General features: G+C 44.8%; 1 protein-coding gene across 1 annotated transcript in view; it reads right to left on the bottom strand.

Moving 5' to 3' along the window:
• GIGYF1 (GRB10 interacting GYF protein 1) overlaps nt 1–23,756 on the bottom strand; it is a gene marked incomplete in the record, with an annotated part of 2,892,461 nt that overhangs the window by 2,670,367 nt on the left and 198,338 nt on the right. The window contains 1 exon segment of the mRNA XM_044077309.1: nt 19,938–19,996. Within this exon segment, the coding sequence (XP_043933244.1) occupies nt 19,938–19,972 (35 nt within the window).

The raw sequence follows: 23,756 nt of genomic DNA, 5'->3' as shown, positions 1-23,756 counted from the left end.
ATCCTCCAAAGCTAGCTACGAAAACAAAATCACCACTGATTCTAAGGGCAACTACAAAGAATTCTACAGCTAGGTCAAGAATCTCAATGGCAACATTCAGATCTGCTCCAAGTTAGAGTGTATCAGCACGAAAATTACAGAACCAACTTATATTGCCAACATCCTTGCAGATAGGTTCAGTGCTAACTTTACCCCCCTCTCAACCCTAAAGGGCCCATATCTACACAGGAAGAATGCAGAGTCCCTGTAATCACATCTATGCAGGTAAAAGCTGCACTCTCTAAAACCAAAAACACAGCATCCATGCGACCAGACAACAACCCAGGCTGACATGAACTTCAAAATGAACTGGCTCCCTACCTAAGCACCATGTTCAATCATAATCTCAAGCCAAGTTTTGTGCGCACTGAATGGCGCACAGCAACAGTTATCTCATTCCACAAAGGGGAAACCACCACTGATCCTGGCAGCTATCACCCTATTAGCCTGACAAGCCTGGTCTGCAAGGCCATGGAACGTATCATCATGGAACTCAACGACATTGGTAACCTCCAAACTCTGGACCCCACCCAGTTCAGGTTTCTGTAAGGCAGATCACGCCTTCTGAACCTAATAGACTTCGAGGCAGGCACCAAAGTCGTAGACGAGGGTAAGGTGGTTCACACAGCCTATCTTGACCTCTCCAAGGTTTCTGACACCATCCCCCACTCTGGAATTAAAGCTAAACTCACTAAACTAAGTATAAATCCCTACGTCACAAGATGGGTTGCCAACTGGCTCACTGACAGAACCCACACTGTAAAAGTTGCAGACTCCAAATCTGACCACAGGGTTCAGTCCTGGGACCTCTCCTATCTAGTTCTATGAAGTACAGACTAACACAGAAGGCCTTTGGCGAACGAAGTTCGCAGAGGACTGCAAACCAGGAGCCATAGTCAAGTCCCCAAATGATGTGGACATCCTACAGAAGGGCCTCACTGAGACAGATGCCTGGTGTCAGAGGCATTGCCTCAAGCTCAATGCCAAAAAGTGCATTGTCATCACCTTTGGTAAAAACTCTGTACCTATGAACTACCACATAAACGGCAGTCTACTTAACGCCGAATGTGTGATAAGAGACCTTGGGACCCAGGTGGACAGTAGTCTCTCCTTTGAAAACCACATCGCCAAAGTAGTCAGGAAATCCTTCTATATGGCATATCTCATCACAAAAGGGTTCTCATCCAGGAAAAAAGAGGTCATTGTTCCCCTCTACTCGGCACTCATTAGACCCACTATAGAGTACAACGCCCCTTTTGGAAAACACCTCAGAAGACATTTGCAGCAGCTGGAAAGGCCACAGAAGTATCTCACAAAGAGGATTACTGGCCTCAAACAGATGTCCTACAATGACAGTCTCAAAAAACTCCAGCTTTACTCTGTAGCATATCGCCTACTCTGAGGAGATCTCTGCCTAACATATAAAGCTATGTTAAACCCAGAGCTGCTGGACATGCTACACCTAAAGAAATCCCAATCCATCTGAGCTACACGCTCTAGGGACCTAAACCTTGTCACCAAGCAGGAAAACAGCAGTACCAAGAAAACATCAGTTTGGGGAAAAGAATGTGATGGAAAGGAACTTGTGCAAGAGAGAGTGTGTAAATATTTGGGAATTGATGAAGGATCAACAATAAAACATGATCAAATGCAAATAAAACTTAGTAAGGAATACTTTAGAACAATTAAATTAGTCCTGAAAAAGGACAGTTGTGTACCTACCATAAATGTAGATGTTAGAGTGTATTCACTGTTGCAGTCATTACTCTTGGGTTATCCTGCTGGCAGGCTACCCTCAGGTCGGCCAGAATTCCAAAGTCTAGGTCCGGCGTCTGTTGCTGTCGCCTCTTCCCATACGTCAGTGCACCAGGGGTATAAAAGATGCAGCCGATTCCATTTTCTTCAGTTTTTCTTGCCCCAGATGTCAGGTGCCCCCAAACTGGTAGGCTGAAAAATATGCCAATAAAAATGCATGCACAAAAAAAAATTTCCTTCATCCACAAGCAAATACACCAAATAGTTTTTATAGGATAGAGAAGTGCAGATAAGTCACAGCAAGGAAAAGGGGGATGGTGGGTGGGTAACCTGGACTGCAACAGAGAATACTCTCGAACATCTACATTTATGGTAGGTACACAACTGTACTACGTTCATCGTGTTTCACTGTTGCAGTCATTACTCTTGGGTTGAATCCCAAAGCTAAGGATGGGTGGCTGGGCTACAAAGGATTAGGAGAGGCTATGAGACCCTGCAGAACTGCGGTGGCAAAGCCTGCTCTGGACAGAGGAAAGAGGTAAGTGGTAGTGCTTTGTGAAGGAGTGCACTGAACTCCAAGTTGCAGCCTCTAAGATATCTTTGGTTGGTAGTCCTCTGAGGAAGGCTGCTGAAGTGGCTGCTGCTCGGGTGGAATAAGGCCTAATGCCCTTAGGCACTGATCTGCCATGCTGAAAACAGCAGAAACGGATGCAATGGCCTATCCATTTAGAAACAGTCTGTTTTGAGATAGCCTTTCCTTGTGATCCTGCAGCAAATGACACTAAAAGTTACTCAGTTTTTATGAAAGCTTTAGTTCTGTCCAAGTAGAAGCGTAAAGTACAGATTTGTACCTACCATAAATGTAGATGTCCGAACTGGATGGCATCTGCAGTCATAAAGTACAGTTTTGTACCTACCATAAATGTAGATGTCCGAACTGGATAGCATCTGCAGTCATAACAAGTGGGTTGTCCTGTCGTCAGGCAGCCCTGCAGTCGGCCGGATTCCAAAGTCCGGGTCCGGCTTCGGCTGATGTCGCACTCCACCCGACGTCATCTTTGTTGGTCTTCGGGTATAAAAGCATCAGCCGACGCCATTTTCCTCAGTGTTTCTTGCCCCAGATGCCAGTAGCCCTCTTGCAGGCTAAAATTTGGATAGATGCCAATGTTTCCAAATGGATAAAGGTAAACACAGTAATAAGCATATATGTACATATATACAAACAAATACACCATAAAGACTCCCCAACAGCTAGCTATTAGGAGGGTAAACACCCTAGGAGTACCACAGAGGGAAGGAGGGAGGGTAATCCTGACTGCAGATGCTATCCAGTTCGGACATCTACATTTATGGTAGGTACAAAACTGTACTATGTCCTTCATGGATGCATCTGCAGTCATAACAAGTGGGTAGAATACCATAGCCAACTAGGAGAGGAGGATAAAGTAGATTATGGTGTGTTTAGGATCCCTTGCAGTACAGCAGTGGCAAACCCTGCTCGGGATCTGGAATATAGAGGCAAATCATAATGCTTGGCAAATGTATGCACGGAGGTCCAAGTAGCCGCCCCAATAATGTCTTTGGTTGCCACTCCTCGTAAGAAGGCTGTGGTAGTGGCTGTTGCCCTTGTAGAATGAGGTCTTATGTTCTGTGGAATTGGTTTTCCATGGAAGGAGTAACAGAATCGTATGCAATTTCCTATCCATTTGGAGATTGTCTGTTTGGAAATAGCTTTTCCTTCCCTTCCTGTTGCATAGGCTACAAAAAGTTGGTCAGTCTTTCTGCTATTTTTTGTTCTGTCCAAGTAGTAGCGTAGCTGTCTATGTACATCCAAGGTATGCAGTATTCTTTCCCCTCAGTTTTGTGGGTTGGGAAAGAAGGTAGGTAGGTGGATTGCCTGGTTTAAAGACACTCTGGATACCACCTTGGGCATAAATGTAGGATTAGTCCTCATGGACACTCTATCTTGGTGGAAGATTAGGAAGGGTTGCACTGCCATTAAGGCCTGTAGTTCTGAAACCCTCCTTGCTGAAGTAATTGCCAGTAGGAAAGCAGTTTTCCATGACAGGTGTTGTAGGTCTGCTGTTGCTGCTGGTTCAAAGGGTGATAGTGTCAACTTTTCTAGCACAAAGTTTAAATCCCAAGCTGGTAATGGTGGTTTCCTTGGAGGTTTTACATTCTTGATTCCTCTGAGGAACTGCCTGAGCAAAGGGTGAAAAACAGGTGGATCAAAGCTGAATTCTGCTGAAATAGCTGATGCATGTATCTTGATGGAGGAGTAGGACAGGCCTGAATGAAGAAGTTCGGCCAGATACTCCAGAATGTTAGGCATATCTATGTTTGACACATCTTTTCCTCTTTCCGTACTCCAAATGACAAACCTTTTCCATTTTCCAGCATAGTTCCTTCTTGTTGAAGGTCTGCGTGCTTCAAGAATAATGTCTTTAACTCTTTGGGAAAGTTCTGGATTAGCTGCTGCTATGTGATGTTCCATGCAGTCAGTTGCAGCGTTTTTAGGTTTGGATGTATGATGCTGTAGTTGTTCTGAGTTAACATCAAAGGCATCAGGGGTATTGGCCACATATTGTTCGAGACATGCTCTTCAGTAGTGGGTACCAGTGTTGTCTTGGCCAGTTTGGAGCTATCAGGATTATCCTTGGACGTTCTTCCTTGATTTTTAGTAGTACCTTGTGTATCAAAGGAAGAGGTGGGAATGCATATGCTGTTAGGCCTTTCCAGTTGAAGGAGAGTGAGTCCACTTTCCATGCTAGTGGGTGGAATGTCCTTGTGCAGAATTTTTGAGCTGGTGATTGAGAAGTGATGCGAATAGGTCTATCTGTGGCATTCCCCATTTCTTCGAGATGGTCTTGAAGATGTCCGGGTGCAGCTTCCATTCGTGGGCATCCGAAGTGGTCCTGCTTAATATGTCTGCTAGAGTATTGTCTTTGCCGGTACAAATATTGCCTGTAACTGAATGTTGTAGCTGAGTGCCAGGGTCCACAGCTCCAAGGTCATTCTGCATAGAGGGTATGAATGAGTGCCTCCCTGTTTGTTGATGTACCACATGACTGTGGTGTTGTCTGTCCTTATCATCAACTGGCCCTCTTTGAGAAATGGTTTGAACTTTTGGATTGCCAGTTTTACTGCCAGCATTTCTTTTAGATTGATGTGCAGGTGAAGTTGATCCTGTGTCCACAATCCTTGCACGCATTTGTCCAGCATGTGGGCCCCCCATCCTAGGTCTGAAGCGTCTGTTGTGATGGTCTGGCTTGGTTGACATCTGCGAAAGGGTAGGCCTGGGTTTGACTGGCATGCCTGAGCCCACCATAGGAACTCCTGTTTTAAGCATGGAATTAGTGGGATTTCTGTTTCTAGACTGTGTCTGTGTTGGGACCATAAATTCTTTAGGTACCACTGTAGTTTCCTCATATGTAGTCTGGCAAATGGGACCAAGATTATGCATGATGCCATGAAGCCCAAGGCCTGCAGAACTTTTCTTGCTGTTAACTTGTTCAGTTTTGTTAGTGCCAAGAAGTAAAGAGGAAGTTCTTTTGTTTTTCTGTAGTCAGGAATGCCATTTGTTGTACTGTGTCCAATTCCGCCCAAGAATGTCCTTGTTTGGGATGGTATCAGCCTTGACTTTTGTAAATTGACTGTGTATCCCAGTCCTTGTAGCAAGTAAATGACCCTTTGTAAATCTGTTGTCAGCTTGCTTTTGTTGTCCCTTGTAGCAGGCAGTCGTCCAGGTATGGGTAAATTTGAATTCCTGTAGTCTGCAATGGGCGATTACTGATGCCAGGCATTTTGTGAATACTCTGGGCAGTAGATAAGCCAAAGGGCAATGCTGAGAATTGATAGTGCTCTGATCCTGCAAGAAATCTGAGGTATCTTCTGCAGATTGGTCGAATGGGGACGTGCAGGTATGCCTCCTTGAGATCTAGAGTTACCAGCCAAGACTCCTTGCCCAGCATGGGAAGAAGCTGCTGTAGGGTCAGCATTTTGAATTTTGGGACAATGATGTATGTATTTAAGGTGGACAGGTCGAGAATTGGTCTCCAACTTTTTCCTTTCTTGGAACTAGGAATAGTCTGGAGTAGAACCCCTTTCCTTGTTCTGCTGTTGGCACTCTTTCCACAGCTCTCATGTTTGCTAACTCCATTATCTGGTAGAGCCTCTGTTTTTGATTTGGAGGTAGATTTGGCATTCCTCTTTTGACTGGTAAAGTGTGGAAGTGAAACCGGTAACCTTGATCTATGGTTTGTAAAATCCACTTGTCTTTTGTTATGTAATGCCAGTTCTTTGAAAATAAGGTTAACTTTCCGCCTAGAGGAGCTGCTATTTGTTCCCTGGTAGGCGGATTTAGGATTAAGTCACTGTGGTTGTGCTGATGTAGTGGCAATGGCTGTGTCTGTGCCTCTGTTGTTACCTTGCCACTGTCGTCCTCTGTAGGCACCTCCTCTGGATTGGTTTCTGCCTCTGGAACGTCTATTCCTGCCCCTTTGAAATTTTGTGGAGTCAGGAAAGGACCAATTTTTGGCAGGCCAGTTCCTGCTAAACCTTGGGTTTGAACCTGCAAGAAATCTTTGACAGTTTGAACAGATTTTGCCTTTTCTTCCATTTTCTTCATAACCTGCTGGGCAGGTGTACCAAACAAACTTGTCTTGTCCATAGGAGCATCTAGCAACTTGGCTTTAACATGATCCGGTAAAGCTTGTTCCTTTAGCCATGCATGCCTTCTTATCACTGTGCCTGTCATGGCTGATCTAAATGAAGCCTCCAGTGCATCATAGCCACATTTTAAGGAATGGTTGCTAACCTGTTGTATGTTATTTACCATCTCTAATACATATTTCTTATCAAGAGATTCATCAGTGGTTAGTTTTTAGTTAACTGATCAAGCAAAACTCTTGGTATTGTATCATGTGAAACTGACAGTTTAAAGCTCTAGCTGAGAGAGTAGCTGAAGTGTAGACCTTTTACCCCATCTGTCTAGTGACCTTGCTTCCCTTTCAGAAGGAATAGGGCTTTTAGCTGTGGTCGGCTACTGCCTTGGGACCCTGGGATATAGTTTCTGGGTCTGCAAGTGGGGCCTTGTAAAGGTGGTGATGAGTATCTGGCACCCTGTAAAATCTGTCTGGTTTGGCAGGGGCTGGGGTAAAGAATCTGGAGCGGAGCAAACATCATTGAAAGCATCATCCACCACAGAGAGAACAGGAGGTATAGCTAAGGGCCTGTGCTGTGGGAGGTGCAGAAAGGTCCTAAGTCTTTTTCTGGAGTCTGAAAAATCCTGTTGCTGCCATTGGAACTGTTCTCATGGCATGCAAGGTTTCCCAAAGGAGAATTCTTCTGGTGGGGAAGCAGCTGGAATGGATTCTTCAGCATCAGAATCTTCAAAATTGGAGAAGGCAGCCTCAGGCTGGTCAGTTATGTCTGATTCATCAGCAGAATCATCAGAAGACACTGGCTCTGGGGGCTCTGCCCTAGGTCTCTTCTCTGGGGGCTGAGAGGCCCTGTCTGGGTGAGATTGAGATCCTCTAATTAAAGAAATTAAATCTTCTGCCAAAGAAAGCATTTGAGAACTAGAAGAGGGCCTGGATGTGGGGGGTTTAACAGGCACTGTTTTAGTAGTTTTGGCTGCTTTAGCCCTGGCGAAGGCCTTAATGGACATGGCAGCTGGAGGCCTAGCAGCACCACGTGCTGGGGTAGAGACATCCAAGGGATGGTGTCTGATAAGTCAACCACCGTAGTGGGTAAAATTTCTGAGGTCGATTCAAGAGTTGTAGCAGGGGCCTCAGTTGTAAGAATAGGTTCAGCTGTACTTTGAGCAGTTCTCGGTTTCGCGAAACCGAGACACTCATGTTTGCTTTACCGTGGTTTCGGCGAAACCGCGGACCGCGAGTGTCGGTCTTTATCTTTGCTTTTGGGGGTAGTCGGAGGATCCGACGGCATAATGTACGCAAAATCAGAACCGAAAAACTGTTCTGCAAACTCCGACCGACGCCTAAGCGTTCGTCGGTTGAAAGAGGCACAGGCCGAACAGGCTGCTACGTCGTGGGCTGGGCCTAAACAAGGCAGACAGTAAGAGTGGAAACCTTTATGAGGTATTTGTTTCCCACAGGTTAAACAATTGTTAACTTTTTCTGACATCGGCTGAGGCAAGAAAGAGTCCCCAACGGGTACTTAGCTTTAGAAGTCTTAAGTAGTATTCGGTAGAAGTAATCTCTGGATCCGACCGACCGGCACTTGCGAACAGCTTCTGCTTGGCGCCACGCAAGAAAGACTGAGGAAAATGGCGTCGGCTGATGCTTTATACCGAAGACCAACAAAGATGACGTCGGGTGAGTGCGACATCAGCGAAGCGGACCGGACTTTGGAATCCGGCCGACTGCAGGGCTGCCTGGCGACAGGACAACCCACTTGTTATGACTGCAGATGCATCCATGAAGGACATCAAATGGGTTGTCCTGTCGTCAGGCAGCCCTTCGGTCGGCCGGATTCCAAAGTCTGGGTCCGCCGCTGATGTCGCACTTCACCCGACGTCATCTCTGCTGGTCTTCGGGTATAAAGGCATCAGCCGAGCCATTTTCCTCAGTGTTTCTTGCCCCAGATGCCAGTTGCCCTCTTGGAAGGCTAAATTTTGGATAAATGCCAATGTTTCCAAAAAGGTAGAAGGCAAACACAAAAAATAAGCATGTATGTACATATATACAAACAAATACACCATAAGAGACTCCCAGCTAGCTATTAGGAGGGTAAATACCCTAGGAGTACCACAGAGGGGAAGGAGGGAGGGTAATCCTGACTGCAGATGCTATCCAGTTCGGACATCTACATTTATGGTAGGTACAAAACTGTACTATGTCCTTCATGTATGCATCTGCAGTCATAACAAATGGGTAGAATACTATAGCCAAACTAGGGGAGGAGGAATAAAAATTATGGAGTAGTTAGGATCCCTTGCAGTACAGCAGTGGCAAACCCTGCTCGGGATCTAGAATATAGAGGTAAATTGTAATGCTTGGCAAATGTACGCACGGAGGTCCAAGTAGCCGCCTCAATAATGTCCTTGGTTGCCACTCCTCGTAAGAAAGCTGTGGTAGTGGCTGTAGCCCTTGTAGAATGAGGTCTTATGTTCTGTGGAATTGGTTTTCCATGGTAGGAGTAACAGAATCTTATGCAATTTCCTATCCATTTGGAGATTGTCTGTTTGGAAATTGCTTTTCCTTCCCTTCCTGTTGCATAGGCTACAAAAAGCTGGTCAGTTTTTCTGTTACTTTTGGTTCTGTCCAGGTAGTAGCGTAACTGCCTATGTACATCCAAGGTATGCAGCATTCTTTCACCTCTGTTTTGTGGATTGGGAAAGAAGGTAGGTAGGTGGATTGCCTGGTTTAAAGACACTCTGGATACCACCTTAGGCATAAATGTAGGATTAGTTCTCATGGACACCCTATCTTGATGGAAGATTAGGAAGGGTTGCACTGCCATTAAGGCCTGTAGTTCCGAAACCCTCCTTGCTGAGGTAATAGCCAGTAGGAAAGCAGTTTTCCATGACAGGTGTTGTAGATCTGCTGTTGCTGCTGATTCAAACGGAGGGAGTGTCAACTTTTCTAGCACAAAGTTCAAGTCCCATGCTGGTAATGGTGGTTTCCTAGGAGGTTTTACATTCTTGATCCCTCTGAGGAACTGCCTGAGTAGAGGATGTGAAAAGACAGGAGGATCAAAGCTGTATTCTGCTGAAATAGCTGATGCATGTATCTTGATGGAGGAATAGGACAGGCCTGTATGTAGAAGCTCTGCCAAGTACTCCAGAATGTTAGCAATATCTATGTTGACACATCTTTTCCTCTTTCAGTACTCCAAATGACAAACCTTTTCCATTTTCCTGCATAGTTCCTTCTTGTTGAAGGTCTGCGGGCTTCAAGGATAATGTCTTTAACCCTTTGGGAAAGGTCTGGGTTAGTTGCTGCTATGTGATGTTCCAGGCAGTCAGTTGCAAGGTTTTAGGTTTGGATGCATGATGTTGTAGTTGTTCTGAGTTAACATCAAAGGCATCAGGGGTATTGACCACATTTTCTCCCGAGACATGTTCCTCAGCAATGGGTACCAGTGTTGTCTTGGCCAGTTCGGAGCTATCAGGATTATCCTTGGACGTTCCTCTTTGATTTTCAGTAGTACCTTGTGCATCAAGGGAAGAGGTGGAAATGCATATGCTGTCAGGCCTTTCCAGCTGAAGGATAGAGAGTCCACCTTCCATGCAAGTGGGTGGAATGTCCTTGTGCAGAATTTTTTGAGCTGGTGATTGAGTGGGGAAGCGAATAGATCTATTTGTGTTATTCCCTATTTCTTTGTGATGGCCTTGAAGATGTCCGGGTGTAGCATCCATTCGTGAGCATCCGAGGTGGTTCTGCTTAAAATGTCTGCTAGGGTGTTCTCTTTTCCCCGTACAAATATTGCCTGTAACTGGATGTTGTAGCTGAGAGCCAGATTCCAAAGGTCCAAAGTCATTCTGCATAGGGGGTATGAATGAGTGCCTCCCTGTTTGTTGATGTACCACATGACTGTGGTGTTGTCTGTCCTTATCATCAAATGGCCTTCTTTGAGGAATGGTCTGAATTTTTGGATTGCCAGTTTTACTGCCAGCATTTCTTTTTGGTTTATGTGCAGGTGCAGCTGGTCCTGAGTCCACAGTCCTTGCGCATTTGTCCAGCATGTGCCCCATCCTAGGTCTGAGGCGTCCGTTGTGATGGTTTGGCTTGCTCGAAAGTTGTGGAAGGGTAAGCCTGGGTTTGACTGGCATGCTTGAGCCCACCATAGGAACTCCTGTTTTAGGCATGGGATTAGTGGTATTTCTGTTTCTAAGCTGTGCCTGTGTTGAGACCATAAATTTTTTAGGTACCACTGTAGCTTTCTCATATGCAGTCTGGCATGTGGGACCAAGATTATGCATGATGCCATGAAGCCCAAGGCCTGCAGAACTTTTCTTGCTGTTAGTTTGTTCTGCTTTGTTAATGCCAAGAAGTAAAGAGGGAGCTCTTTTTGTTTTTCTGCAGTTAGGAAGGTCATTTGTTTTACTGTGTCCAATTCCGCGCCCAAGAATGTTCTTGTTTGGGATGGTATCAGCCTTGACTTTTGTAAATTGACTGTGTATCCCAGGGCTTGTAGCAAGTAAATGACCCTTTGTAAATCTGTTGTCAGCTTGCTTTTGTTGTCCGCTTGTAACAGGCAGTCGTCCAGGTATGGATAAATTTGGATTCCCTGTACTCTGCAGTGAGCGATTACTGATGCCAGGCATTTTGTGAATACTCTGGGCGCAGTAGATAAGCCAAAGGGCAATGCTGAGAATTGATAATGCTCTGATCCTGCAAGAAATCTGAGGTATCTTCTGCAATTTGGTCGAATGGGGACGTGCAGGTATGCCTCCTTGAGATCTAGAGTTACCAGCCAACACTCCTTGCCCAGCATGGGAAGAAGTTGCTGTAGGGTCAGCATTTTGAATTTTGGACAATGATGTATGTGTTTAAGATGGACAGGTCGAGAATAGGTCTCCAGCTTTTCTCTTTTCTTGGCACTAGGAAGAGTCTGGAGTAGAATCCTTTGCCCTGTTCTGTTATTGGTACTCTTTCCACAGCTCTCATCTTTGTTAATTCCGCTATCTGCTGCAGAGCTTCTATTTTTTGATTTGGAGGCAGGTTTGGCATTCCTCTTTTACTGGTAAGGTGTGGAAGTGGAACCGGTAGCCTTGGTCTATGGTTTGCAAAATCCACTTGTCTTTTGTGATATAGTGCCAATTTTTGAAAATAAGGCTAACTTTCCGCCTAATGGTGCTGCTATTTGCTCCCTGGTAGGCGGAGTCAGAGCCAAGTCACTGTGATTGCCCTGTTGCAGTGGCAGTGGTTGTGTCTGTGCCTCGGTTATTGCCTTGCCACTGTCGTCCTCTGTAGGCACCTCCTCTGGATTGATTTCTGCCCCTAGGCGTCTATTCCTGCCCTTTGGGATCTTGTGGAGTCAGGAAAGGACCAATTTTGGCAGGCCAGTTCCTGCTAAACCTTGGAGGCTGAACCTGTAAGAAATCTTTAACTGTTTGTACAGATTTTGCCTTTTCTTCCATTTTCTTCATTACCTGCTGGGCAGTTTCCCCAAATAGACTGGCCTTATCCATAGGAGCATCTAATAGCTTTGCTTTAACATGATCCGGTAAGACCTGTTCTTTCAACCATGCATGCCTTCTTATCACTGTGCCAGTCATGGCTGATCTAAATGAAGCCTCCAGTGCATCATAGCCACATTTTAAGGAATGGTTACTAACCTGTTGGATGTTATTCACCATTTCTAATACATATTTCTTATCTAAAGATTCATCAGAGGACAGTTTTTTAGTTAACTGATCAAGCATGAACTCTTGGTATTGGATCATGTGAAACTGACAGTTTAAAGCTCTAGCTGAGAGAGTAGCAGAGGTGTAAACGTTTTTCCCCCATCTGTCTAAGGACCTGGATTCCCTTTCAGAGGGATAGGGTTTTTGCTGTGGTCGAGGCTACTGCCTTAGGCCCCTGGGATATAGTTTCGGGGTCTGCAAGTGGGGCCTTGTATAGGTGGTGATGAGTGTCTGGCACCCTGTAAAATCTATCTGGTTTGGCAGGGGCTGGAGGTAAAGAATCAGGTGCAGTGCAGACATCATTAAATGCATCGTCCACAACAGGCAGAACAGGAGGTATAGCTAAGGGCCTATGTTGTGGTAAGTGCAGAAAAGTCCTAAGCCTTTTTCTTGAATGTGAGAAATCTTGTCCCTGCCATTGGAATTGTTCTCTCATGGCATGTAAGGTTTCCCAAAGGAAAATTCCTCTGGTGGAGAGGCAGCTGGAATGGATTCTTCAGCATCGGAATCTTCATAAGTGGAAAAAGGAGCCTCTGGCTGGTCTGTAATGTCTGAGTCATCCGCAGAATCATCAGAGGACACTGGCTCGGGGGGCTCTGCTCTAGGTCTCTTTTCTGGGGGCTGAGAGGCCCTGTCTGGATGAGATTGGGATCCCCTAATTAAGGATATTAAATCTTCTGCCAGAGTAAGCATTTGTGAACTAGAAGTGGGCCTGTGTGAGGGGGGTTTAACAGGCACTGATTTAGCAGATTTGGCTGCTTTAGCCCTGGCAAAAGCCTTAATAGACATGGCTGCTGGAGGCCTAGCAGCACCACGTGCTGGGGTAGAGACATCCAAAGGGATGGTGTCTGATAAATCACTAGGAACCACAGTTGTAGGCAAAATTTCTGAGGCCGATTCAGGTAAGGTAGCAGGAGCCTCAGTAGTAGTCATGGATTCGGCTGAATATTGACCAGTTTTCTAGGTTTCAGCCGAAACAGAGACAATCGCAGCTTGCTTAACCGTGGTTTCGGCCGAAACCGCGGACCGCGAGTGTCGGTCTTTTTCTTTGCGTTTTTTAACAATTTGGGTAGTCGGAGGATCCGACGGCATAATGTACGCAAAATCTGAGCCGAAAAACTGTTCAGCAAACTCCGACCGACGCCTAAGCGTTCGTCGGTTGAAGGAAGCACAGGCCGAACAGGCTGCTACGTCGTGGTCTGGGCCTAAGCAAGGCAAACAGTAAGAGTGGAAATCTTTATGAGGTATTTGTTTCCCACAAGTTAAACAGTTATTGACTTTTTCTGACATCGGCTGAGGCAAGAAAGAGTCCCCAACAGGGTACTTAGCTTTTAGAAGTCTTCGAAGTAGTATTCGGTAGTAGTAATCTCTGGATCTGACCGACCGGCACTTGCGAACAGCTTCTGCTTCGGGCGCCACGCGGCAAGAAAGACTGGGGAAAATGGCGTCGGCTGATGCCTTTATACCCGAAGACCAGCAGAGATGACGTCGGGTGAAGTGCGACATCAGCCGAAGCCGGACCCAGACTTTGGAATCCGGCCGACCGAAGGGCTGCCTGACGACAGGACAACCCATTTGTTATGACTGCAGATGCATCCATGAAGGACATCTGCCTGTGTAAGTCCAGAGAATGCAGAATTTTCTCACCCTTGTTCTGTGGATTTGGATAAAAGGTAGGCAAGTGAATAGTTTCGTTGAGGACCACACTGGACACCATCTTAGGGATAAATGTAGTGTTTGTCCTCAGAGAAACCCTGTCTGGATGAAAGGTTCCACAGACTGCTTGTAACTCCGAGACTCACCTTGCAGAGGTTATTGCTAGGAGCAGAGCTGTTTTCCAGGATAAGAATTTTATATCTGCTGTTGATGCTGGCTCGAAAGGAGGCAGTTTGAGTTTTTTCCAAAACATAATTGAGGTCCCAGGCCGGAATTGGTGCTCTCCTTGGAGGCCTAATGTTTTTGGCCCCTCTGAGGTACTGCCTTATTAAAGGATGGGAAAAGATAGGTGGTTCCATATTGTAATGGGCTGAAATGGCAGAGGCATGAATCTTAACAGATGAGAAAGAAAGGCCTTTGTTCAGCATCTCAGTTGGGTACTGTAAAATCTGAGGAATATTTGGTACACACGTGTCAATGCCTTGTTCTTGGTTCCAAGCACAAAATCTCTTCCATTTTTCTGCATAAGATTTTCTGGTACTGGGTCTCCTGGCCTCCAAGATAACATCCATAACGGCTTTTGAAAGAGGAGTGTTCTGAATGGCTACATTATCCGCCATGCTGCCAGATTTAAGGTCCTGAGTTGGCTGTGCAGGATCTGATTGTTTTGTTGGGTCAGCAAGTGAGAAGTCTGAGGCAATATCCATTCTGGACCTTGAGACAAGCTCTTTAGGATTGGGTACCAGTACTGGAGTGGCCAGTCTGGTGCAATCAGTATCATTTTTGGCTTCTCTTGTCTGACCTTTAGGAGTACCCTGGGAAGGAGAGGCAGTGGGGGAAATGCAGATACTGTTAGATTTTTCCAGCTGAAGGATAGGGCATCCACTTTCCATGCTTGCTTGTGATAAATCCTTGTGCAAAATATCTGCAATTAGCAGTTGTGAGGGGAGGCAAATAGATCTATGTCTGGGCATCCCCATTTCCTTCTTATCATGCTGAAGACTTGTGGATTCAATTTCCATTCTTGGGGATCCATGAGGTTTCTGCTCAGTTCGTCTGCCAGAGTATTTGTTTTTCCTGGCAGGAATTGTGCTTGCAGGTGAACTTGAAAAGCCAATGGTGTGCCATAAGGTCAATGCTTGTCTGCAGAGGGGGTAGCAATGTGTACCTCCCTGCTTGTTTATGTACCACATGACCGTAGTGTTGTCTGTCTATCAGTAACTGTCCTGGATGAAGCAGGTCCTTAAAAGCTGTCAGGGCATGACAGCTAGCATCTCTTTTTGATTGATGTGAAGATGCATCTGGTTTGCAGGCCATGTGCCCTGAATACATTTTCCTGCCATATGGGCCCCTCAGGCATAATCTGATGCATCCGTTGTCATTGTCTGTCTGGCTGTGGGTAAACTGAATGTCAGACCCTTGTTGTGGTGACAGGCTTTTGTCCACCATCGAAACTCTTGTTGCAGGCAGGAAATGAGTGCAATTACTGTCTCCAGGCTGTGGCAATGCTGAGTCCAAACACTTTTTAGATACCATTGTAGTTTCCTCATATGCAGTCTGGCATATGGAATTAGAATGCAGGATGCCATGTAACCCAAGGCCTGCAGGATTTTCCTTGCAGATAAGTGGGTTTTTGTTGCCAATTTCTTCAAGTAAGTAGTCAGTTGCTTTTGTTTGTCTGATGTGAGATAAGCCATCTGGGCAGTTGTATTTAAGCTTGCACCCAGGAATATTATCTCTTGAGCGGGCATTAGTTTTGATTTCTTTTCGTTTACAGTGTACCCTAGGCAAATTAGTAATCTTTTTACAAACGCTAGATGCTTTAGAAGAATGTCTTTGTTCTCTGCTTGAATTAGGCAGTTGTCCAAGTAGGAATATATCTGAATTCCTTTTTGTCTGCAAAACGCTATTACTGGTGCCGGGCATTTTGTGAAGACCCTGGGCGCAGTAGATAAGCCAAAGGGCAGTGCAGAGAATTGGTAATGCATTGAGTCAGCTATGAATCTGAGATATCTTCTGCAAGATTGTCTGATTGGGACATGCAGGTATGCCTCTTTTAGGTCCAAAGTTACGAGCCACGCTTTCTTGCCCAGCATGGGCAGTAGCTGCTGTAGAGTCAACATCTTGCATTTTGGAACTTCCGGAAACGTATTTAGTATAGGCAAGTCCAGTATTGGCCTCCAGGTTTTGTCCTTTCTGGGTACTAGGAATAGTTTGGAGTAAAATCCTTGCCCCTGCTCTTGTTGTAGTACTTGCTGAATGGCCCTCATGTCCATGAGGGCTGTAATTTGTTTTTGTGCCTCTGCCCATTGATTGTGTGGCAGGTCTGGCATACCTTTTGACCTTGGTAGTGTGTGAAAATGGAACCTGTAGCCTTGGGACACTATGTTCAGGACCCATTTGTCTTGGGTAACCATTTGCCAATTTGATGAAAAAAGTGCTAGTTTTCCCCCTAAGGGGGCTGCCAAAAGAAAAGTGCTTGGATCTGGTAGAGGAAAGTCACTGGGACCGTTTCCTGTAAGGTTGTGATTTGTCTTCTCCACTTTTGGAGGTAGGAGCACCCCATTGTTTAGGCCTGTATGAGCCTTGGGGATGAGATCTGCCTCTGGGATGCCTGTATCTGCCTCTTTGTGGTCTGTCTGACACTGGAAAGGATCAATTTTAAGAAGGCCAGTTCCTGCTATACCTGGGTGGCTGTACCTGTAAGAAATCCTTGACTGTCTGCATGGATTTTGCTTTATCTTCCATTTATTTCAACACCTCTTCTGCTTTAGAACCAAACAAGGTATCATGCTGTAATGGTGCATCTAATAATTTTGCTTTAACATGATCAGGCAGATTCTGTTCCTTTAACCAAGCATGCCTTCTAACAGAACCTGTAACAGCGGCCCTGCAAGAGGCCTCCAGTGAATCATAACTACATTGCAAAGTATACTTTCCCACTTGTTCAGCTGCATGCAATAAATCCTGCAATTCCTTGTTCTCTGAACATTCAGTATTTGTCAACAATTTCTGTTTAAACAGTGACATTAAATATTGCTGGTATTTAAGCATATGAAACTGACAATTTAAAGCCCTTACAGCCAGGGTAGCAGAAGTGTAGACTTTTTCCCCCCATCTGTCTAGAGCCCTAGAATCCCTATCAGAGGGGACAGGTTTTTTTTGCAGTGGAAGCTTTAACCCCTTTGGGACCGTGAGATATAGTTTCTGGGTCAGCAGTGGGGTTTTTATATAGGAATTTGAGAATCCGGGACCCTGTAGTACCTGTCTGGCTTAGCAGGTGCAAGGGGTAAACAGTCAGGGGACAGGCCGGACTCTGAAAATACATCTACAATGTCTAGAACCGGTAGAATAGCAAGGGGTTTGTGCTGAGGAAGTAGCAGAAAGTCTCTGAGCCTTTTGATTCAGAATAACATTGGCTCTCCCAGTGGAAGTGCTCCCTCATAGTATGCAGGGTTTCCCCAAAAGAATAATCCTCAGGAGGAGAGGCTGAAGGAATGGATTCTTCAGCATCAGAATCCTCATAGGGAAGTATGGAGTAATTCTGTTCAGAAGAGGAATCAGAGGAAATAGAAACCTGATCAGAAGAATCATACTCTGTCTCTTGCCTAGGCCTCTTATCAGGAGGGGGATGGAAGCGCCTGATCAAAGTAGTTAGGCCTTCGGCCATTTTGAGTATTTGTTTATTAGGCATGGAAGTCTGAGTAGGAGAATGCTGTACTTGTTTCTTTGTCTTTAGAGCTGCTTTAGCCTTTGAAGCTGAAGATGGCTTAATATATAGTTGTGTAGGTCTGAAGACACCCTCAGAAGCCGATGCCTGCTCAGCGGCTCTGGACCCATCTGATGGAATGATTTCAGAGTGTCCAATACCTTGAGTAACCAGAGGCCCAGTCAGCTCCACGTGGGAGTCGGTAGCGGCCTGTGGCTCTGACGTAGCGGGCGCTAGGGGCTGCGAAAGTGCCTCAATGAGAACCGGAGAGCCGGCGACTGGCCTAGCAGAGGCCTCGTCTGTTTTGGACCTCGGATGACTATCCTTTTCCTTGTCCTTGCGTTTTTTGTAAACTCCAGTTGTCGGCTGGTCCGACGGCATTATATAAATAAATCTGCGGCCAAAGTAATGAAATGCAAAATTGAACCAACGCTTGACAGTGCGTTGGTTAAATCTAGCACTAAACCGACAGCTAGCAACGTTGTGATCAGGGCCTAGGCAAGGAATACAATAAGACTGGAAATCCTTATGAGGCATTTTGCTTCCCACACGAAATACAATTGTTAACTTTTTCTGACATCGATCTGGAGCAAGAAAAAAAGTTTCCTCAACGGGGTACTTAGCTTTAATGAAGACTTCGGTTCGGAAATTCGGATTCGAAAATCTCAGGAGTCGGCCGACCGGCACTTGAGAACTGCTTTTGCTTCAGGCACCACGCGGCAAGAAAGACTGAATAAAATGGCGCCGGCTGCATGTTTTATAGCCCTGGCGCACTGACGTCAGGAAAGAGGAGACAGCAACTGACGCCGGACCTAGACTTTAGAATTAGCCTGCCAGCAGGATAACCCAAGAGTAATGACTGCAACAGTGAAACAATGAATATCTGGAAAGATCCACGAGAGAATTATCTAAGGTCCAATAAACCAGAAGAGAAACTGGGTCACCAAGAATCACCAAAATTAGATTGTACTTCAGTAAAAATGCCATGCTGTAATATTATTACACTGCCGAAGTTGATGAGAAGATTTCCTTAGCGACTGTACAACTTCCCTTCACTATGTAATATTATGACAGCACCAAAGTTGAGGAGACCTCCTTAGTGAATGGACAACTACTATTCACTATGCAATATTATGATAGCACCAAAGTTGATCAGGAAACCTCCTTAGCAATTGTACAATTTCTCTTCATTATATAATATCATGACATTCCTGAAGTTGATAGAGAGACTTCCTTAGCAATTGAACAATTTCTCCTCAATGCGTTTGGCAGTCACTCAAAAGTGGATAACTACAACCACAATATCCCATGGTCTCCTTTCAGGAAAACACCTGACCTGGAAAATATTCCTCTTCTAGGGTGTTTTCCCCCACACATCTACAATGCATCAAATTGACATGGGAGAGGACATTTCCATCTGTCGTGAAACTTAAAGTGCTACTCTTCCATTTCCAACATATATCACAAAAACAAAGTCATAACCCTTTTAAGAAAAGGGAGAAATGCATTTGACAGCTCAAGTGTCAGAACAGTGATAAATGGTTTAACTAAAAGTATGTTTTAGGAAGTCACCAATCATGCAGCATGGAAAATATTTCACCACAAACTCTAGTAGTAGCTAAAGAATGAAATAATGGTAGCATGCATACCTCTCAACCTCAGAGTAAGAAATCTGGAAAAAGCCATAAATAAAAGTGGGACAAAGGCCCAAAAATAGGGACACATTTTAAATAATGTTCTTACAAACTGAGAAAGTTGATAAGAGTTTTCCGAAGGGTATGAAGTCTGAAACTCAAATGACTCACTATTGTCTACTTCAGTCTTAACTATTTGCCAGTAATTTGCCAGAAAACTACACTTTTATGAAAAAAGGCCCAAAATATGAGGCAAATATCTGGCCATTCTGGTAGCATGCCATATTCCAGTGTGCAAATTAAATACATGCAGAGATGAAGACTGCCCCATGTGGCTGTCTAGTTACTACAATACCGTGCACCTAACTGGCATAAAGCAAATAAAAGGCTGGCCAAGATGATGTAAAGTAGGCGGGAATACCCAAACTGTTATGATAGTGTTACAGTGGCTCTCACTGATGCAATCTAATATTTTTGGCGGCTTTACCTTTTGATACCCAGCAGCACACATCAGCAAGCCTGCAAAAGTGGCACTGAAGGCCTAAGGCATGACTGACCTGACAATTACACAAAGGAAAGCTCCAGAACAAACGAAAGCAAATGTTAAATGGCTGAAATGAAGCCAGGTACATATAAAATGCATTTACTCACCCTTGAAAAATACTGACAGCTGCTGGGTTAGGTTAAAAACGATCAAGTGACATTAAAAAAAAATCTAAAGAAGCTACAGCCAAAGAGAGTTCCTAGTTAAGAAAATAAATTATACTACCATTCAGGCCCAAAGTTGAGAGTCTCTGCAGCCATTTTATTCCTTTGTTCTATAAAGTCCTGAAAAATAAAACAAAGAGTCAATCAATGACAAAGAATACAGCTTTACATTGACAAATAGAAGCATCAAATTTAACCATGAAAAAAAGCACAGTTGTACAAGAACTTAACATAATGGTAGATGTCCTACATGTTATTATTTATTTATTTCACATTTGTTAACTGGGTTAGTCCAACTGAGTTTGCAAACAAACCCATTTTCAGTGGAGACCCAAAGGGAGAGAGTCCCAGCAAGCATAAGCAAAGATAAACATATAGAACTAAAACTATTAAAAACAACAATGCAAATATGAAATTAATTATAAAGAGAAAAACAAAAGAAAAAAAAATGAAAATTAAGGGTTGCACTGATAGTAGTGGACTAAAATGTACTATATAGGAGTGTAAAAAAGTACAGTTTTATACCTACCATAAATGTAGATGTTCGAGTGTAGACACTGCTGCAGTCATTGCACTTGGGTTATTCTGCCGTCAGGCGGTTCCCCAGCCGGCCTGAGTTCCAAAGTCTTGGTCCGACGTCGGTTAATGTTGCCTCCTCCCTGACGTCAGTGCGACAGGGGTACACAAGATGCAGCCAACGCTATTTTCTTCAGTTTTTCTTGCCCCAGATGTCAGGTGCCCCCCAAACAGGTAGGCAATTCAAATAGCTAATAAAACATACATAAGAAATGCAAACATACTTTCAGCTACCAGCACATACTCCCCATAGGTAGTAAAAGGTAGAAGAACTAGGTACGTACTAGCCAGTAAGAGGGGAAGGAGGGAGGGTAACATGGACTGCAGCAGTGTCTACACTCGAACATCTACATTTATGGTAGGTACAAAACTGTACTATGTTCATCGTGTGACACTGCTGCAGTCATTACACTTGGGTAGAATCCCAAAGCTGGGGTAGGGTGGTTGGTTCTATAAGGCATTAGGGTTGGCTATAAGGCCCTGCAGCACTGCAGAGGCGAAGCCAGCTCTGGTTTTAGAGTATAGAGGCAGATGGTAATGCTTGGTGAAGGTATGCACAGAACTCCATGTTGCTGATTCCAAAATATCCTTGATAGGTACTCCTCTGAGGTAGGCAGTTGAACTGGCTGTTGCCCTGGTGGAGTGTGATCTAATGCTGTTAGGCACAGGTTTTCCATGGTGCGTATAGCAGAAACGTATGCAATGTCCTATCCATTTGGAAATAGTCTGTTTTGAAATAGCTTTTCCCTCTGCTGCTGCAGCATATGCTACTAATAATTGCTCAGATTTTCTGAAAGCTTTGGTTTTGTCCAAGTAGAAACGCAACTGCCTGTGAATGTCCAATGAATGCAGTAGTCTTTCCCCTTTATTCTGTGGTTTTGGATAAAAAGTAGGCAAGTGAATGGTTTGGAAGGAAGAGTTAGCCATCAGGGTCACCGTGTCCTTGTGAAAAATGACAGTTATTAACTTTCTTTTACATAGGACAAAAAGCACATGAAAAGTTCTCCAACAGGGTACTGAGCTTTAGACGTCATCTTTCTCTGGTGCAGATTGACAGACGCACTGACACCCTGCTTAGGCTCCAACTGCAAGACTGAAAAAACTAATGTCATGGAGCCACCCGGCTCACTCTATACCCAAATGTAGTTATGTTGGATAGGGCGTATGCCGGCTTAAGGAAAAGAGAAAAATATTCTTTAGTAGTTCGGCCAGCCAAGGGCTTCCACACCAAGCAATACGAGAGGGCAGGACTGCAATAATAAAACACAAGAAATACCCATGAGGTTAACTTGATGGACAACAGATTTGGAGAATTACAATCCACTAGATAAGAAATGAGATCCACAGTGGGAAACAGACCCCAAGCAGGGTATCTCTGAAGAGACCACAAAGGGGAACCACACTTGATAAAGCCATAAAGGAGCTGAGGTTCACTGTCGCTCTACAACAGGCTGCTTTCTTGAGAAACTTAATCAGAGGAACTGGGGGATAAGCATACAGGGGACCAGAGGGTCCAAGCATACATAAGAGCATCTCTGAGTGATGCCCCTGAAAAGGGCTCAAAGCACAATAGCTGCTGCATTTGGCGAAAGCAAAGAGGTCACAATACAGAGCACCCCAGCACCGAAAGATCTGAGCTGCAAATCTAAGAATCGGAGACCATTTGTGGGGGAAGATGAATATCCCTGCCCGAACTACTGGACCTCCCTGGTAAGTGCAATCAGAAAACTCTAAGATGAGATCTCCCATTGCCAACCCTCATGGCCTCTCAACAAAGAGGACAAGAACATGCCCCCCCCCCCCCGTTTGACATATTCAACAACAGACACTGTCCATCTGTACTGAAATCACACCACTGGGGAGAATATCATAAAAATTCCTGGAACACAAGGACAACTCTCTTCTCTAGGACTCTGATGTGAATGTCAGCCTCCATAGAAGACCAGGCCCCTTCAACAGTGCACCCTTCGAAACACCTCCCACCCAAGAAGGGAAGCATTCATGGTGACGGTGGCCAAAGGATGGGAAAGAATTAACAGTCTACCTTTGGTCACTAGGGGAGACCAACTGCCACCAAATCTAATTGTGGCACAGCTTGGCCAACCTTACAGAAAAGTCCAACAGATGGATCAAGTAGGACCACTGCACAAGTCCATCCCAGAGCCCTCATGCAGTATCTCATAACATGGACCAACACAACTGAAGCTGCAAAGTGTCCTAAAAGATTGAAAACCACATGAGCTGGAGGCTTTCCAAGGGTAAAGCACAAATCCTGCCTGGGAATAAAGGTCGATCACTTTGGAACTTGGGAGTTTAACAATCTGACTGACGGTACCCAAGTGGCAACCTATGAATTCTAATCTCTGAACAAGCTGCAGGCTTCATTTGACAACTGACAGTCATCTCTAACTGGCCACACAAAATACAGTTGTGTACACTTACTGTAAATGTAGATGCTTAGAGTGTTTTCACTGCTGCAGTCCTAACCAATGGGTTATCCGGCTCCCGGTAGCACTCGGCCAGAATACCAAAGTTAAGTAAATATGACATTGGCTGTCGTCGGTTGTACAGGACGTCAGAAAGTCCGATACAAAAGGAGGCAGCAGACGTCACTTCCTCAGTCTTTCTTGCCATAACAGTCAGGAGCCCCAAGAAAACAAGGCTTAAACCAAAAATAAAGAAACTATGGTAAAGTAAATCAGATTCAGCCTGCACCTTAGGAAAGGAGAGCAGGAGAGGACAAAAAAAGGGGGAAGAAGGGAGGGGAAACCAGGACTGCAACAGTGAATACACTCAAACATCTACCATTTATGGTAAGTGTACACAAAGTACAGTTTTGTACCTACCATAAATATCTTCGAGTGTTCACACTGCTGCAGTCATTACATTTGGGTTATCCTGCAGTCAGGCGGTCCGCAGTCGGCCAGAGTTCCAAAGTCTTGGTCCGGCGTCGGTTGCTGTCACTTCTTCCCTGACGTCAGTGCGCCAGGGGTATACAAGATGCATCCGATGCCATTTTCTTCAGTTTTTCTTGCCCCAGATGTCAGGTGCCCCCAATAGGTAGGCAATACATATTGCTAATAAAAAATATACATATAAAATAAAAACAATACCTTCAGTTACAAGCAAATACACCACAAAGGTTGTATAGGACAGAAAGGTATAGATAAGTCCAGCTAGTTCAGAGGGGATGGAAGGAGGGTAACCTGGACTGCAGCAGTGTGAACACTCTAACATCTACATTTATGGTAGGTACAAAACTGTACTATGTTCATCGTGTTACACTGCTGCAGTCATTACACTT

The sequence above is a fragment of the Protopterus annectens genome, chromosome 7.part0 (genome assembly GCF_019279795.1).
Source record: "Protopterus annectens isolate FY-2018-M chromosome 7.part0, PAN1.0, whole genome shotgun sequence".
Classification (NCBI taxonomy): Eukaryota; Metazoa; Chordata; order Ceratodontiformes; family Protopteridae; genus Protopterus; species Protopterus annectens.
The sequence above is the reverse complement of the archived record's forward strand: the minus strand, read 5'-3'. Positions and strand labels throughout refer to the sequence as shown.